The 15744-nt window shown below is 45.6% G+C and overlaps 1 protein-coding gene across 1 annotated transcript in view; it reads right to left on the bottom strand.

Moving 5' to 3' along the window:
- Positions 1–3940: 3940 nt before the first annotated feature.
- The window catches only part of CNNM1 (cyclin and CBS domain divalent metal cation transport mediator 1), a 50964-nt gene continuing 39160 nt past the window's right edge, over positions 3941–15744 (bottom strand). Inside the window, exons 7-11 of the mRNA XM_012661703.1 lie at positions 14399–14562; positions 6834–7017; positions 6532–6681; positions 4715–4816; positions 3941–4020 (exon numbers count right to left, since the gene is read on the bottom strand). Coding sequence (XP_012517157.1) covers positions 3941–4020; positions 4715–4816; positions 6532–6681; positions 6834–7017; positions 14399–14562 — 680 coding nt within the window. The remainder of the gene's footprint in view (positions 4021–4714; positions 4817–6531; positions 6682–6833; positions 7018–14398; positions 14563–15744) is intronic.

The following is a 15744-nucleotide window of genomic DNA, read 5'->3' as shown; positions in this document are numbered from 1 at the left end:
TCTGAACAAATCAGTATTTGTTCTTCCAATTTAAAGATGCTTGTAAGGGAAAGCAGCCAAAGTAGAAGTTGAATGATTCCACCTTGTGTCAATCCTCTGTCGTTCTCTGCAAACATAGCTTTAAAGCATGCATTCACCAAGGGGGTGACAGTACTTCCACGAGGGCAAAAGTTGGTCCTTTGGGGCAAAAATAGTCTGATATATTAAAATGGTTTGTGGCTTTCCAAAGCGCAATCCTACCTGACAAAATCTTATTTATTAGCATTTAATTTCTCTTATTAGGGATAATTGAAATTCAATTTTTCTCTTTAGTGGGGTGCTAAAGCCATTAAACACTTCTTTAAACCTAAGTGCCAGTACTGAAGTGCTAAAATGTTTTTGGCATTTAAAAAAAGCCCCAGTCTCTCCTATTTCAGCAGCTGTAGCTAAGAAAAAAAAAGCTCCAATCTTGATGGGAATTTGGCCTTAATTCTGTTCTTACAGATCCTTTGGTTAGTGTGGCCCCCACCGCGTTCTAGTTTCCCCTGAGTGTTCAGAGTGTTTATGTGAAAAGGCTCTGTGTAAGTTTGGGAAAAGCTGCAGGACTCTTTAGGGCCCCTAACATGTAGATACTCACAGTGAATTTCAGACGTAGGATTGTTTCACAGATTTTGCCTGCTAACCAGGAGGGCACTCAGACCTCCAGGCCCTGCCAGTTCCCAACTGTGTAACCTTGAGCAAGTCATCCAACCTCTCAGAACACCCCCTTCCTAGTGTGGTTTTGAGAAAGAAATGAGCTAATGGATACTTATCACGACATTTGGCACATAAAGTCCTAAGCAAAATAGTTATGATCATTTATAATTACTGTTAATGAAATGAATAGCCTCTATTGAGGTTCCTAAGAAGAATCTTAAGCCGTGTGGCATAGGCCACTAATTGTCCAGTTTGCTGGTTTGAGAAATTAGTAGTAGGTGTCAGATTCCAGCTTTCCTTCTACACAGACATTAAATGCCCAAACACAGCTTCCCACCTGTCTGGTTGTTCCTGCCCTCCTCCATTGGTTTAAAACTGACCAATAAGCCTGATGCACTCCTGTGTTCCTTTCCCCAGCCTTTGGTTGGAAACTGCTGGAGTTGTGCCACTTCGACTCCTTTCTGCAAAAGCGAGCCATTGTGACCAGTGCATTGTCTCAGGGGCCTGCCTTTTAAGACCTTGGACTTGGATGGCACCCAGTACCGTTTTTCACCCATCACGTGGGTTCAACAAATGCCAGCCCTTCTCAGTGTTTTCTCAGGCCTCCTACTTTGTCTTCGTGCACACTCCAGCTTCTTGTTTGGGTTTTACTTCCCATTTCTGGCATTTGCTCCTGCAAAATCTTACCCATCTGACCTCCCAAAGTAGAATGCCAGGGCTTTACTGTAACCTCACTGCAGCCTCACACCTGGCCTTGAGAGGCGTGCTTTTCAGACAGGTGGACCACTGGTGAGATAATTACACACGTGCATCACCCAACCTGCATCTCAAATGAAGCCACTTTGAACTCCGACACTCCAGGGCAAGGAAAACAGCCCCACATTCCAGGAAAGGCATTTTCATTTTATTTAAAAATTATTTACAATTATTGAGCCTTCATAAATGCTCTATTTTAAAATTTTTTTTTTAACCTGAAGAAAATCTTTGCTGGGGATGGGGGGTCTAGGGAGAGGAGTGGTGACAGGCTCCTTAGGGATTCTGCAGAGGGATGGATGTAATGTAACAGCAGTGGCCTGAGCTCCGTGGCCTAAGGGGTAATGAAAGGAAGGCTAGCCAGACAGGCCCCCGGGCCAGTGGCCGGCTGAGCAAGAAGACTGCGTGATGGCAGTTGTTGCTCAAGACTCACCGTGTACTGGTTTGGGACTGAGGCACCCAACGCTGAGGGCTGACACTGTCTATTCCTACCAGGCAAGAGCAGGTGTTGGGAGGGGGTTGCCGTGAAGTTATCTACGAGAAGTCATGCACTGCCGAGCCTCAGACCAGGCCCGGCCAGGCAAGGGTGCGTTGAAGTCAACAATACATTGCTGGAGAAGGCATCTCTAGCTCCAAAGTCTGCTCCCACATGCTGTGGCCCTCCTGTCTGCAACACCTGCTCTGGTTTGTTAGGGAAGTGGGGACAAAATTATGTGGGGTGGACAATATTCTAGAATGTGCCAGCCTCCCCCATTGGCTTATGGCCACTTGAGAAGACCACTCATAATTAAAAATCTGCCTCAAACTGCCCAGTATTCACTTCACTCTGCACTGCAGAAACTCTGGGCTGAAAGCTCCACTATGTAAAATAGTGGGGTTTTTTAATCCTTTGTAGGTCTGAGACCTTTGAGAATATTATGAAAGCTTTAACGCTCTGGAAAACACACGCAAGAATACATACACTAAATTCTAGAGTTCTAGAGGTTTCATAGACCCTCTGAAGTCCAACTACAGACCCCCTGGGGTGATGGACCCCAAGTTAAGGACCCCTGAGTTAAAGGTTCCTGTGGGTAAGCATTTTCTTTTGAGATGCAAATAACCCAGAGGAATTATCAGTCTGCAGCCTCCCCATGTGATTATTGATTGAATGGGTGTGGGGAGGTGGAAGTGATGGTTTTGGAAGAAGGGGAGGGAAGGTATACCGCAGGGAAAAGTTTGGGAATGGTTTAAAGATTCAACAAACAGCACTCGATCGCTGGGTACCTGACTCAGGGCATCCAAGTAGTGGGAGATAGATCAGAAAGGGACACAGATGTCCCAAAGACAAACTTCACTTCCAAGTTTTCCCTAAGGCTGGCTGTGGTTCCTGATTAGAACTACTTTGTTCTTGGAAGTAGGTATGTGCAGTCTTTCTGCCACCTCATGGTTATGCTTGGAATTGCACCTGCCTCAACATCCAGGAGAAAAACCAGAGATCTAGTGAGTTTCTGGAATAAAGTATACTCAACCGATGTGCTAGGGTGTAGTAAGGGGTGGGAGGTGCAGATGAATGAAAAAGAATGATTTTTGAACGTTCCTGTATAATACACACTGAGCATGCATCTTTCCTGGCTGACCTGGGCACTCTTTGGTTTGTCATGGCTAAACTTGCTTTTAACGGCTTAGAAATTTTCCATGTACGTTTTTTTTTGTTTGTTTTTTTCTTGCTTTGATTTGCACTTAACACCTGAAGTTCCATCTCTGGCTCCCAATTGGGTCTCTCTGCTCTCCGTTTTCCACTCCTCCTCTTCCAGAGCAGATTGATTGACTGATTAATAACTGTTGATTGGGAGCCAAAACAGATGTGTCCCTGGGAAAAACAGTGACTTGAAGTTCCATTTCACATTCTTTCCATTCTAGTTGACACTCACTTCCTCAGAATGCTGGAACCCTTATCCAACAGGGAACCAGTCACTGACAGTTTTCTGTGCTGAAACATCAGTCACATGCCAACATGGCTGAGTCCCACTGCTCTGAAGTTCTGGAGGAGTTCTTGGTCTGTCCCCTGAGCTAAACTCCATACCTCCTACTCCGTCCTCCCATGTGCCTGTCTGCTAGCGGCACCTTCTAAGTTAAGCTAGGCATGAAATATGGTAGAAAGTTATCATTTTGTTCTGGAGGAAAGAATGGTGAGTTGCGGCACATGGGTGTCCTATGGTATCAGGGTCCCAGAGTGGCATTGTCAGCTTGGGGTCATCTCTTCTCCAGTCCCAGACTGTGCTGTAGACAAAACCATTTCTAACATGTTCCATTAGAGGCACTTCCTTCCGTTATGGCCACGGCAAGGCTCTGAGGCAAACTGGAGGCAACAAGGGAAAATCTGCCAAATCGACAGCTAGGGGTGAAGAGGTGGAAAGGAAGGCAGAACGTTCTGTCACCTGTGGGAGGCCTTGGGGGGAAGCAGATGATGGGAGGGTGGGTTCTCCCCCAAAGCTCTGGAATCTCACATACCCAGCAAATGCTGGCTTTGCTGTCATGTGATGAGAGGCGTTAAATTCGAGTTTTCCTCAGAGGTTCTCTCTCCATCTGGTGACCTCTTCCTTCTTTGACCACCTGAAAAACAGTTTGTAAGTATCAGCCTGTAAGACTGGGAGGACATCCACACTCTCTCAGTGGTCTGAGCTCTCTTCCAAACGGAAGCAGAAAGGGACACAAAGCCCTTGACAGCTTGGCTGAAACTAATCTGCATTGTATCCTGGTGCTGATAATTGGCATGTTTACATCTTGAAGGATTAGGATACACCTTCCACATAAGAGGACATCTCTGAAAAGCCACAAACTCAGGCTAGTGCCTGGAATTGAGATTTCCTGCAGGGAACTGAGTAAAACCCATGTGATACCTCAGGATCATACCTTCCCCACCCTTGCGGGCCCCAGCCCCACTGCCAGATACACCCTGAGAGAGAGGATTGGTCTTACAGTCTTTGATGTCCCACGAGCCATTTCCAGGGACCTACATTCTCTAGTTCAATAAATCTTTATTTGCAAAAACAGGAAGGTCAGAATTGACCTGTGGGCATGGTTTGCAGACTCCTGTCCTAGAGGACCAACAACTGGATGGGCTAGATCCCCAAACTATCACGGGTGCAGTACTGGCCCAAGCCTGACTTTGGATTTCCATGACTAGACCTCATTAGGGTTCTAAAAGGAGTCAGCAGTTCCTTGTCCAAGAAGAAGATCCTAACATGCTTTGCCTACTAACAGGCTGCAGTGTGGCTTTCACGTAGGTGAAGAACTAGCTACTCACTCAGGGTTCTCAGCAGCCTCCTGCCCATGGTTTCCTCAAAGTCGTTACTGAGAGGGCTGGTCTCTGTATCCAGGTTGATGTTACAACATTCACTATCTGATGATGAGAGAAAGAAAAGAAGAGAGAACTCAAGTTTTTTCAACCTACAAGCTCAGGGATCAAAGCAGAGTGATTCTGGGTGATGTCCCTCAGAAGGTGAAAGTTCCAGACAAGAGCCAAGGCAGGGGTGGGCATAACAAGGGAGGATGCCCAGGAAGGTATTGGTTCTAATTAGTTAGCAAGAGGCATTTTAGTGCTATAAAAGAAACAAAGAGATGGAGCGGGAATCCAAAAATCCACGCAAAGTCAGAAATGATTCCCTCTCCTCAAACACTGTTGACAAGAGTGGAAGAGAACAATATATTCTCCACCCAATATCTCTGCCAGACAAAAGGCACATTTGAGGACAGGTGGGGATATCTCTTTCCTCTACTTGCACAAACCCTGGAAAGCCACAGAGCTCAGTAACAATTAAGCACATGCCCCTGTCTTCTCCCACAGGACTCAGTGAGGATTCAGATAACCACAGAGCCTCAGGGCCCAGAAGGAGGCCAAGCCCTACCGCCAATGCAGTAAGAACCTAACCAGGGAGGCAAAGTGCTGTGTGGGAAACCGCACTGCACCAAAAGCCACGAGGCTAAGTCTACTTCTAACGCAGCATTTGGACTTGGGCAAGTCATTTCCCTTCTCCAGGCCTCAAGGTTGGTTCCTCAGGTATCACACGAGGAGTGTGGACTAGATGCTCTCCAAAGACTACCCCATCATCTCTATTCTTACTCCTTTGCTACATTTTCTTGCTACATGCTTCAGCTACTAAATTCGGTGTGTGTGGGAGAAAAAGAACATCAGTTCTAAATTTAGGTCCTGGAATGGTGACTATGTGTGTCCCAGATTTTCTGGGTGAGCCACAAGTTCAAACATACTCTCTCATTGACCTTAAAGATCCACGAGTATTTTTTCAGGTTGTTGCTCTGGACTTCAGCGGTCTCATACTATGGATTTAGCCTGAAAGTTCAGGTAGGGGAATTGCTGGCCTGGGGGTGAGCACAGGGGGCTGCTGACAGCTTGAGCAAGTATACTTTAGTGAGGCAAAGACAGGAGGACCTCAGGACTGCTGGGACCCTGGAAGCTTCGAGCAACAGCACTGACAAGGAGGATGCATTCAACGTCTCTGAGGGAGGTGGTATGATCTGAGACCTCAGGAAAGGTCCTACAGACTACCTCTGGTCTCTGGGGCCCAAAGGAAGGGAAGAGTCCTGCCGGTAAGAGTGACGGCTGACTTCAGTTTCCTAATCTGTGAGGTAGGTCTAATAGTAACTACCTGATATTTATAAAGCACGGTACCAAACGCTGTGATGTGCCCTTTATGTGTTACCTCATTTATAACCAAAGCTACCTTATGAGATAGCTACCAGGATTTATATCTACTAACATAAAGAAACTTATCTATTAAGATAAAGAATCTGAGTCTTAGGTTAAGTCCTTGCTTAAAATTGCACAGCCCCTAAACGAAGGAGCCAGGGTCTGAACGCAGGCAGAAATCTAGCTCCCAACCCTGCCCTACACGGTTTTCCTGGGAGAGTGAATTAGATAGGGCCTGGTGCGTGGCAGGTGCTCAGCAAATGTGAGTTTCCTTTCCCTGGCTGTGTAAGGAGGTGGGAGGTTTAACACAGGGCTGGGGTCCCCAGGCTCCCCTCACCCAGCTCACCCTGAGCCATCCCAGTGCCCAAGGGCGATGATCCCCCTTGTTCCTCTGGGCCCAGTCCGCCCTCCCTGACCTGCTCTCGTGGGCACAGCTGCAGGTGACAGCGAGAGCTGCTGTGTACTGTGCTCCTCGAAGTCAGTCATTTCCTCCTGGGTGAAGGCCATCTCCTCCATCCTCAAGTACACTACCTCGCCGGGGCTTCGCAGCCCATCTGAACGGCTGCCTGGGGGGGACAGTCAGTGCATTACCTCTCTGCCTTGGAGAAGACCTGGGGCTCCATGAGGCACAAGAGATCAGCTCTGGGCAGGGCTGGGGGAGGAAGGCAGGGACATCCTCACCAGACATCAGCCCAGCCCAACTGCTCGACAGACTTACACGGCAGACTGTTCCTGTTGCTCAGGAGCGTGGCGACAGGGTCATCCTTGGGGGTCAGGGGTGTGCCCCGAGTGGTGGGGGCCTTGGTGGAGTCTCCGTCAGTGAAGGCCTCCACGTCAGGGGACTGGGGTGAGCTGTCCATGTGGCAGGCGGTGAGCGCATTCTGATACTGCTGCCGTGTGATCTGGAAGGAGGTGGGAAGAGGCTCAGAAGTAGCTGGACAGAGCCCTCCCTGGGTGCAGCCAGCCTTCCTGAGCTCAGAAGCAGCCCCACTGGGATGCTGTGAAACCCTTGGCCTCTGAGGCCTTAGATCCATGAACAGGGGGCCTTACCCACACTGGACCAGCCCAGGAGTTGAGGGACAATGAGGGGCTCTTTGCTTATTTGCCACCACTTCCCACTGTTCATTTTTTGCTGGCACCTGGAAGAGCCAAACCTTCTCCTGAGACTGTGGAGAAGACAGAGGGCATCTACAGTTAGCGAGGGGTTGTCCATGGAGAAGTTTAAAACACATTTATACAGATCAGCTCTGTGAATCCTTGTTTCCAGTGAAAACAGCCAAGTTTTTGTACCGTCCAGTATAGGAAGGTGATACTGCTAATCAATGACTGCCATTAGGGGAAAAATGAAAATGGCACATGGCACAATACCCTTCCCAAGTCCTACTGTTTCCTAAAGTGTTTTCATCCCCTCGTCTGTGCATCAGAGCTAGCAAACTGGCAAAGCTCCAAATTCTGCTCACTTTGCCTTTAGGGGCAGGACTGGCATTACACGTCAGAAGAGTAAAGATTTCCGGCTAGAAATAGGAGAGGAGACGGTTCAGGTTTACACACTGGGATGGAGAGTGGGCCTAAAGTTCGCTTGCTATCAGGTAAGGTCTCTTTCAACGGTGGACTCTTGTCTACTGCTGATAAGACCCATGACTTTCCTGGACATTATCAACCCTTTCTTGTATAACAAACTTCAGGATATTTTGTATGAGAACCAAGCAAATTCTAAGCACATCTAATCCAATTACAAAACACAAATTAAGAGTGTATGTCTTTTTGCAACACTTACGGGACACATATATGCAGAGATTCCAGGCTTCTAATCATATACCACCCATTCGAGTGGGCAAGTATAGTTCTCTTGATGGTTTAAATCTCAAACCTCATCATCGGAATTACCTGAAAGGCTTATGAAAACAAGATTGCTGGGCCCAACTCCCAAAGTTTCTAATTCACTAGGTCTGGGGTAGAGACTGAGAATTTGCTTTCCTAGCAAGTTCCTGGTGATGCCGATGCTGCTGCTCTGGAGATCACACTTTGAGACCACTGACTTAAGACCTAGTTAGAATCAGACACAGGCCCTACTCAGGTTTTGTTTCATTCCCCTCTAAAGGATTTTAAAGGATAAAGAGCAGCAAAGTGTTAACAATTGGCTTTGATATTTTTCAGGTCCTATGACATAGAACCATGTGTCTCTACTTAGCACTTACACAAAGTCTTCAACAGATTCAATGTTCTTATTGAGAACACCTGACTTTTGCAGCGCCCTCTGCTGGGAAGAAGTCAGGTTTGAAAATTTACCCAAAAGATGGGGAAATTTGGCCCTAACACCAAAGGACAAGAACATATCCTAAATGATACTTGATAAGCCCAAAAAGCGGCTGATCTTACTCTATTTGGGTTCTTTAAAGTAGTTACTATAGATTTGGCTTCTAGTTTAGTCAAAAAGGCCAAATGACCCTTCACCTAGAAAATACGGCAGGAAACACACTGCCTGCTCAAGGCTAAAGTTCAAGTCCTAGTTTTGCCACTTGCAAGCTGGGGACTTTGGCCAAATAGTTAACATCTCTGAGCTTGTAAAAGAGGTAATGAGATAATGAGATCATGTGAGTGAGTGTGTTATATGACTGTTGGGAACAATTGTTTAAAAGATGTCCACATACATGTCTCACAGTTTGACTTCATAATGGGCACACATTTCAAAGATGGGGTGAAACTTACCATCTCATTATGTCTTATTGTCCACAGCACACCATGAGGTGGGCAAGGGGGAAGGAGCAATGTCTCCTCTGATCCCAGAGACAATGTGACTGGAAGTGCTGTGAAGGCAAGACTAGGTCTTGTGAAAGTAAATCCATAATCAAGAAAATAAAAGAGAGAGTAGGGAGATTCCAAGTAGAGATGATGGGAAAAGGAAAATGAAGAAGAAAAAAGAGACAGTGAGTGAAGAAAAGAGAGGAAGAAGAGAGGAAGAAGAGAGAAGGAAGGAGTGTGTTTTGGTTTGATTTTGAAATGGATCTGCTGGCTTAGGACTCCTATCGGTTGGTAGATTGGCTGTGTCCCCCAGGCTAGAATAGCCTCTTGGGAGTGACCACTGCTGCAAAATTCTCTCTCTTATTTAACTAATTTACTCATTTTGGGAAAGGTTCTGGCCAGGTTGTACCAGCGGTGAGCTGTATCACTCTCTCCTTGTTCTTATGAAACAGTGATATGCCCCTCCAATAACCTGGAATCAAGGATCCAGGAACTCTAACCCTTCCTTTAAACATTGTTTTGGAGAAAAGGATGGGAATAAAGTATTACTCTTGGTAATAATACTGAGTAAATGGAATAGGATTCCTTGTAAGGTGCTGAGTTCCCTGTCGTTGGAGGCATTCACACAGGGGTTAAACCACCACTTGTTAGTGATGCTAAAGAGAAGATTCAGCCGACCACTTCCAGGATCTAGTATTAGTGGGAGGAAGCAGGGCAGGGTGTACAGGGTGAGCTGGTGGGTGGTCGGCCAGGTACAAGGGGAGGGGCAGGGTCTGTACTATTGGTGGGTGGTTATATAAAAGGAAAGGTACCACCTAATGGTTACCTTCTCTACGTATCTCACAGCCTTGCTTTCACACTGCTTCCTCTTTTTAAATTAAAAAAAAACAACAACAAAAAAACATGAACTACTGCCATGTCAACGCGTTGCCTTAAAAGAAATTGTTGACAAGGCACCACTCTGGAAAATGTATTCAGGGAAGCAACCTCTGCCCGGCTTCTCCCCAGCTGCAATTCTAGATTCAAGCATCACTTCTCATCTGCTCCCTCCCTTTGTTAAAAACCTATGACAACTTCTTTTTATCTAGCATGGCACTGTCGAATAGAAATATAACATGAGTCACATGGGTAATTTAAAATTTTCTAGCAGTTGCATTAAAAAAAAAAAAACCAGTAAAAAGAAACAGGTGAAGTTAATTTTAATATTTCATGTATATCCTAATATATCCAAAATAATTTCACTTCCACATATAATTAATTTAAAATCATTAATGAGGAATTTCCTTTGAAGTCCAATGTGTATTTTATACTTACAGCACATCAATTTGGACAAGCCACATTTCATGCATTCAACCACCACCTGTGGCTGCTGGCTGCCCTACTGGACGGCAAGGTCTAGCAGCCCAACCTGAACTGCTGTGCCCAGGTTTGATAATCTGGCCTTGCCCGGTCAGCAGCGTTCTTACTGCCCCCCAGTGCAGGGCCACTGGTCCAGCCTTGCTCCTCTCTCTTCACTGTCCCTTGAATGTACGGTGTCTACTTGCCTTCTACACTCCTGTTTAGGGTGTCCCCCCTGAATGGCATTGCCTGAACTCCTCTCTTATTCTTTCCCAATTCCTAAAGGTCCAGTACATTCTCCAGCCAATATAGGGCTTAAAAAATGCTGCATAATTTTGTCATCGATTAGATACTACCCTGCATGGGTCACTGCTATTTAACTTAAGCTGCCTCTCTCTAACCAGATCTTAATCTACTTATAAGGCAGAGGATATATTTGCATATTTTTGTTAGATTTGTATTTCTTTAGTATATCTCATGGTACCCAGAACCATCGTTAATGCTCAACAAATACTGATTAGTTGATTGAGGGAATCAAACCACTTTTCAAAAAGTAACGTTTTTATTTTCTCTTCACTGTTGTAAGTACAACCATTTATTAGAAATAGCTTGAATTCAAATTGTCTTCTCTTATATATTGATCAGTTAAGAATTAAAGCGCCCTCTAACTTACAAAGGAAATGGAAGTGTATTTATCTTTAAGGTAGCAAAAAGCAAGGATGCCCTTTTGGACATTTTGCCTTAGCAGGCCAGGTGTCCAGAAGTTAACCTTTAGGCTAATGTGATGTCTCTTGAGATTTTATGATGTTCTGCTTATATTTTCAACTTTCAGGCAGTTTATTCATCCCTTAAAACATGATGCTGCAGTTTAGGGATTTAGCCACCAGATGGTGATGGGCATCTTGGTCAAGGTTACACAATCCAGAAGTTCTGTTTGATTTTTCTTTAATATTTCAATTTCTTTAGTGAATTTTTCATCCCCATGTAGAAGACTGAAACAGGATCCACATCTTTCACTTCTCACAAAAATCAACTCACGGTGGGTAACAGACTTAGACCTAAGGAGTGAAACTTTAAGAATTCTAGAAGAAAATGTTGGAAAAACTCTTACGGACGTTGGCCTAGGCAAAGAATTTATGAAGAAGACCCCAAAGGCAATCACAGCAACAACAAAAATAAATAAATGGGGGACCTGATGAAATTAAAAAGCTTCTGTACAGCCAAGGACACAATCAATAGAGCAAATAGACAACCTACAGAATGGGAGAAAATATTTGCATGCTATACATCCGATAAAGGGCTGATAACTAGAATCTATGTAGAACTCAGGAAAATCAGCAAGAAAAAAATCAAAAAACTCTATCAAAAAGTGGGCAAAGGACAAGAACAGCAACCTTTCAAAACAAGATAGACTAATGGCCAACAAACATATGAAAAAATGCTTAACATCTCTAATCATCAGGGAAATGCAAATCAAAACCACAATGACATATCACTTAACTCCAGTGAGAATGGCCTTTACAAAAAGTCCCAAAACAATAAATGTTGGCGTGGATGCAGAGAGATAGGAACACTCATACACTTTCTGGTGGGACTGCAAACTAGTACAACCTCAGTGGAAAGTAGTATGGAGATACCTCAAAGAGCTAAAAGTAGAACTACCATTTGATCCAGCAATCCCATTACTAGGCATCTACCCAAAGGAAAAACAGACATTCTATAAAAAAGACATCCATGCTAGAATGTTTATAGCAGCACAATTCACAATTGCAAAAATGCGGAAACAACCCAAGTGCCCATCAATATATGAGTGGATTAATAAAATGTGGTATATGTACACCATGGAGTTCTAGTCAGCCACAAAAAACAATGGTGATCTAGCACCTCTTGTATTATCCTGGATAGAGCTGGAGCCCATTCTACTAAGTAAAGTATCCCAAGAATGGAAAAACAAGCACCACATGTACTCACCATCAATTTGGTACTAACTGATCAACACCTAAGTGCACATACAGTAGTAACATTCATCAGGTGTCTGGCAGGAGGGAGGGGGGAAGAGGGGATGGGTATATTCACACCTAATGGGTGCAGTGTGCACTGTCTGGGGGATGGACACACTTGAAGCTCTGACTTGGGTAGGGCAAAGGCAATATATGTAAACCTAAACATTTATACCCCCGTAATATGCTGAAATAAATAAAAAAAATTCCCGATGCACTTAAAATAGAATCCAAATTCCTTACTAAGGCCTAAAGATCCCAGGTGACACTGCCTCTGGAACTCCATTCTCATCTTGCTCCAGCCTCTGCCTTTGCACGTCATGGGCCAGCACTCAGACCCTCTGCCTAGCTCCTTCCTGCCTCTCTTGTTTCTATCTTGAACATTCTCCCCACCGCCCCTTTCAGGTCTCTGTAAAAATATCCTTTTCTGAGCCTGCTCTGACACTCATTTCAAAACCAGCCTTCCTGTCTTCTCTGCCCAGTCACTGTCTATCCCACAGCTCTGTTTCTTTCCTTCATGGCCTTTATCACTGCCTGGAATTACCTAGGTTATTGATGTGGTTACTTGTTTATCATCTTTCTCCCCATTAGCGGGCAAGCTCCTGTGCAGCAGCTTGCTGTCTTCTCCACAGTACCCCATCAATGCCTCGCACAGAGCAGGCATTCATGAAATATTTGTTGACCCACATATTCATATATGACGCTCCTTTTCTTTTCCCACAAACCAAGGTCTGCATTAGCAACGAACGGGCTTCGAGACTGGATGCCGTAGGGAGGAGATTCACAGCTGCGATTTTCTAAGGTTTAACCTCCTTGTCACACTAGACTTGGTGAATGTCCACAGGCATGCACACCTGTGAGTGTTGCTTGGTTGGTTCCTAAAGTCACTTCTCCCCGGCTCCTTCAGTTCTGATTTCCTACAACTCTCCCTAAAGCAAAGTGATTTCAGGGCTTGGACTCTGGAGGCAGAAAGACTCAACTTGGAAGCGTGGCTCTGCCACTTCAAAGTGTAAGCCATGTGACCTTATACTCCTCAAGCCCCCATTTCTTCGTCTGCAAAATGGGAATGAAGTAGTACTTACCTCATCGGTGGCTGTGAGATTAAATGGATAATTCAGACAAAGGGCTCAGCAAAGTGCCTTGCACAGAGCGCCGCACAAACAGTAGTCATTACCCACCCTATCCTCTAGGTTCTGTCCCCCCTTCTGGTAGCATTCAATGGTTACTTTTACTGGCTGATGTAGGTTTTAGCTCAGGGTGTCTGCACAGTTCTGGAACATAGAAAGCCAGCCAGCATGCACTGTTCTCCAAATAATCAAGGTGTGTGTTCTGGATAGAAGGGAAGGAACTTCTCCCACCTTTGTAATGTCAGTGTATCTCTCAGCCTGCAACTGGGACAACAGTTACCAAGTGAGCTCACTGGGTGTTTTGTTGGACTGGGATAAATGGGGCTCTAGCCTGAGCTCAGGCCTAACTTTATAATGGTTTCCAGAATGCTAGAAAACAAAACCAAACCAATGGAAACAAGAGGAAGGGGAAAATTTTAAAAGGCTTCTGTGCAATGCCAATCCCAGTGAAGGACATGAAGACATAGCTCCCCTCCTCTTTAATTACAAGGCAATGAGCCTTGCTGCCTCTCTCCACGGCATTTGCAGAGTGGTTCTCTTCAAATTGCCCAGTGCTCTTAAGGGGGTGTTATTAGTTACTACAAAAAATTTTCAGTTAACATATAGGCTCAATTGTGTTTTAGACTTTAAATATTAAGGTGTAAAAATTATCATATGTAAAAATTATAGCATGGTTTCTTCTATACACGTGGTTTATTAATCACCTGTAAATTTATCTTGAAAAAAAAAATGAACAAAATCAAATGGGTATCAATGGTGGGGGATCCAAAGGAAACAGTTCTGGCAGCAACTTGTTTCATTGTCTCATGCAAGCTCATCTTAGGGTGCTTTGTGCCTCAGTCTCCCCACATGCAAAATAGGGATCAGGAGATCTTTAAAAATTGACAAATAGTGAACAGTAATAAAGCTTACTGAAACAGGGCCTTTATAAAGCCAGGAGCAATTACCACCCCCATCACTATTTTGGAACGGGGGGAGTGGGATACATGCTATGCCTCTGACGGAAGTCTCCTGGTCCCTGCTCCCCCAGCCAACTCTGCCTACCAGGAGAGAGGACTGCCTCCTAGGGGAGTTACCTTCACAAACTGCACGTCGCTGAGAATGTGGACCGAGTAGTCAGGCATGTAGAGGTTGTTGCTGCTGCTGAACAGCTGAGTGTTGCTGCCCCCAAAGTCGCTGCGCTCGCGGTTTGGAGACTCAGAGCGATTCAACCCGCTGCAGCGAGAAGGGGACCGGTTTACTGCAGATGGTGAGGGAGACGGAGAAAGGACAAGAAGGGGTGGGTGTGGAAGAAGGAGAGGGAGTGGAAAGAGGGAGAGAGAGAGGTGTTGTTTACTGAGGTCCCACAGGACTTTCAGGCAATGGCAACAGTGGGTGGTGGACACGGGCCCTCACCCTTCCCAGAGACCAGGAAGGAGCTGAGCTGCTTTGCTGATGTTTATGCCTACAAGGAGCAAATACCCAATAGGAACTCATGGCTCCACGGGGCTAGGGCTGCTCCCCACAACCTCTCCTAGTGAGGAGTTGATGCGTTTGTTTCCCCAGACAGGTTCTTGTCCTTGTCTTCAGGTTAGGTGCAGGGGGATCCGGAATGAGATGAGGTCGGTGCTGTGAGCGTGGTTTGCTACTGCAGACCATGAGACCCTCTTCCATGGCGAGGTATTTTACACAACCTCCACTCATGCACCTTGTTGGAGAAAGGCCAAGGCCGCAGGTGTGCCCTCAAACCGTCTGTCACAGCACAGCCAGCCAGTCCCCACCGTGGTGATGCATTTTGGTGGGGATAACTCAGGCCTGCCGCAGCACTGGCGAGGCCTGGAACAGGGGTACAAATGGGCCCCAAAACCATATGGACAAATATTTACAAGCCATAAATCACATCAGTAAACTGTTAAAATATGTTCTAGCCTTGTCTTTGACAAATGCTCCTAACAACCCAGAAGGTCAGGTTTGACTCCTTAGGATTTTGTGCCAGAAAACAGGGCTGTGTGGGGAGAGCCAACCCCGGCCCTAGGGCTTTGGGACCCCTCCTCCCCCAGGTGTGTCTCAGTGGGGAATTCTGGGATCCTGGATATCTGAACTATGGTCTAGAAGGCTCTGGCCAAACACATCCCTTTGACCCTGTAGACTCCTTGCCCCACACAGAAGGTCAGGACTGATAAGGGCCAATGTGGGACCCCCTAAAGTGTGTGGACCCTGGGCTGGACTCTCTTTTGTAAAGGCCTGAGAGGGGGACTGGAGTGATCCACAGGCCTTCTGTAAAAGATCTCCTAAATTTTCAGTCAGGTTCTTTTTATGTTTGGAAGAAACACTTCTCAGGAAAGTTCAGTTAAGACCATGTTACTTGGTTTGAAAATGGACAACACAAGAGAGGGTAATGAAGGTGACCCTAACATTATTTCAACCACGGAATAAACCCAAG

This window comes from Propithecus coquereli, unplaced genomic scaffold (genome assembly GCF_000956105.1).
Source record: "Propithecus coquereli isolate 6110/MARCELLA unplaced genomic scaffold, Pcoq_1.0 Scaffold73, whole genome shotgun sequence".
NCBI lineage: Eukaryota > Metazoa > Chordata > Mammalia > Primates > Indriidae > Propithecus > Propithecus coquereli.
This window is presented reverse-complemented; position numbering and strand designations above follow the sequence as displayed.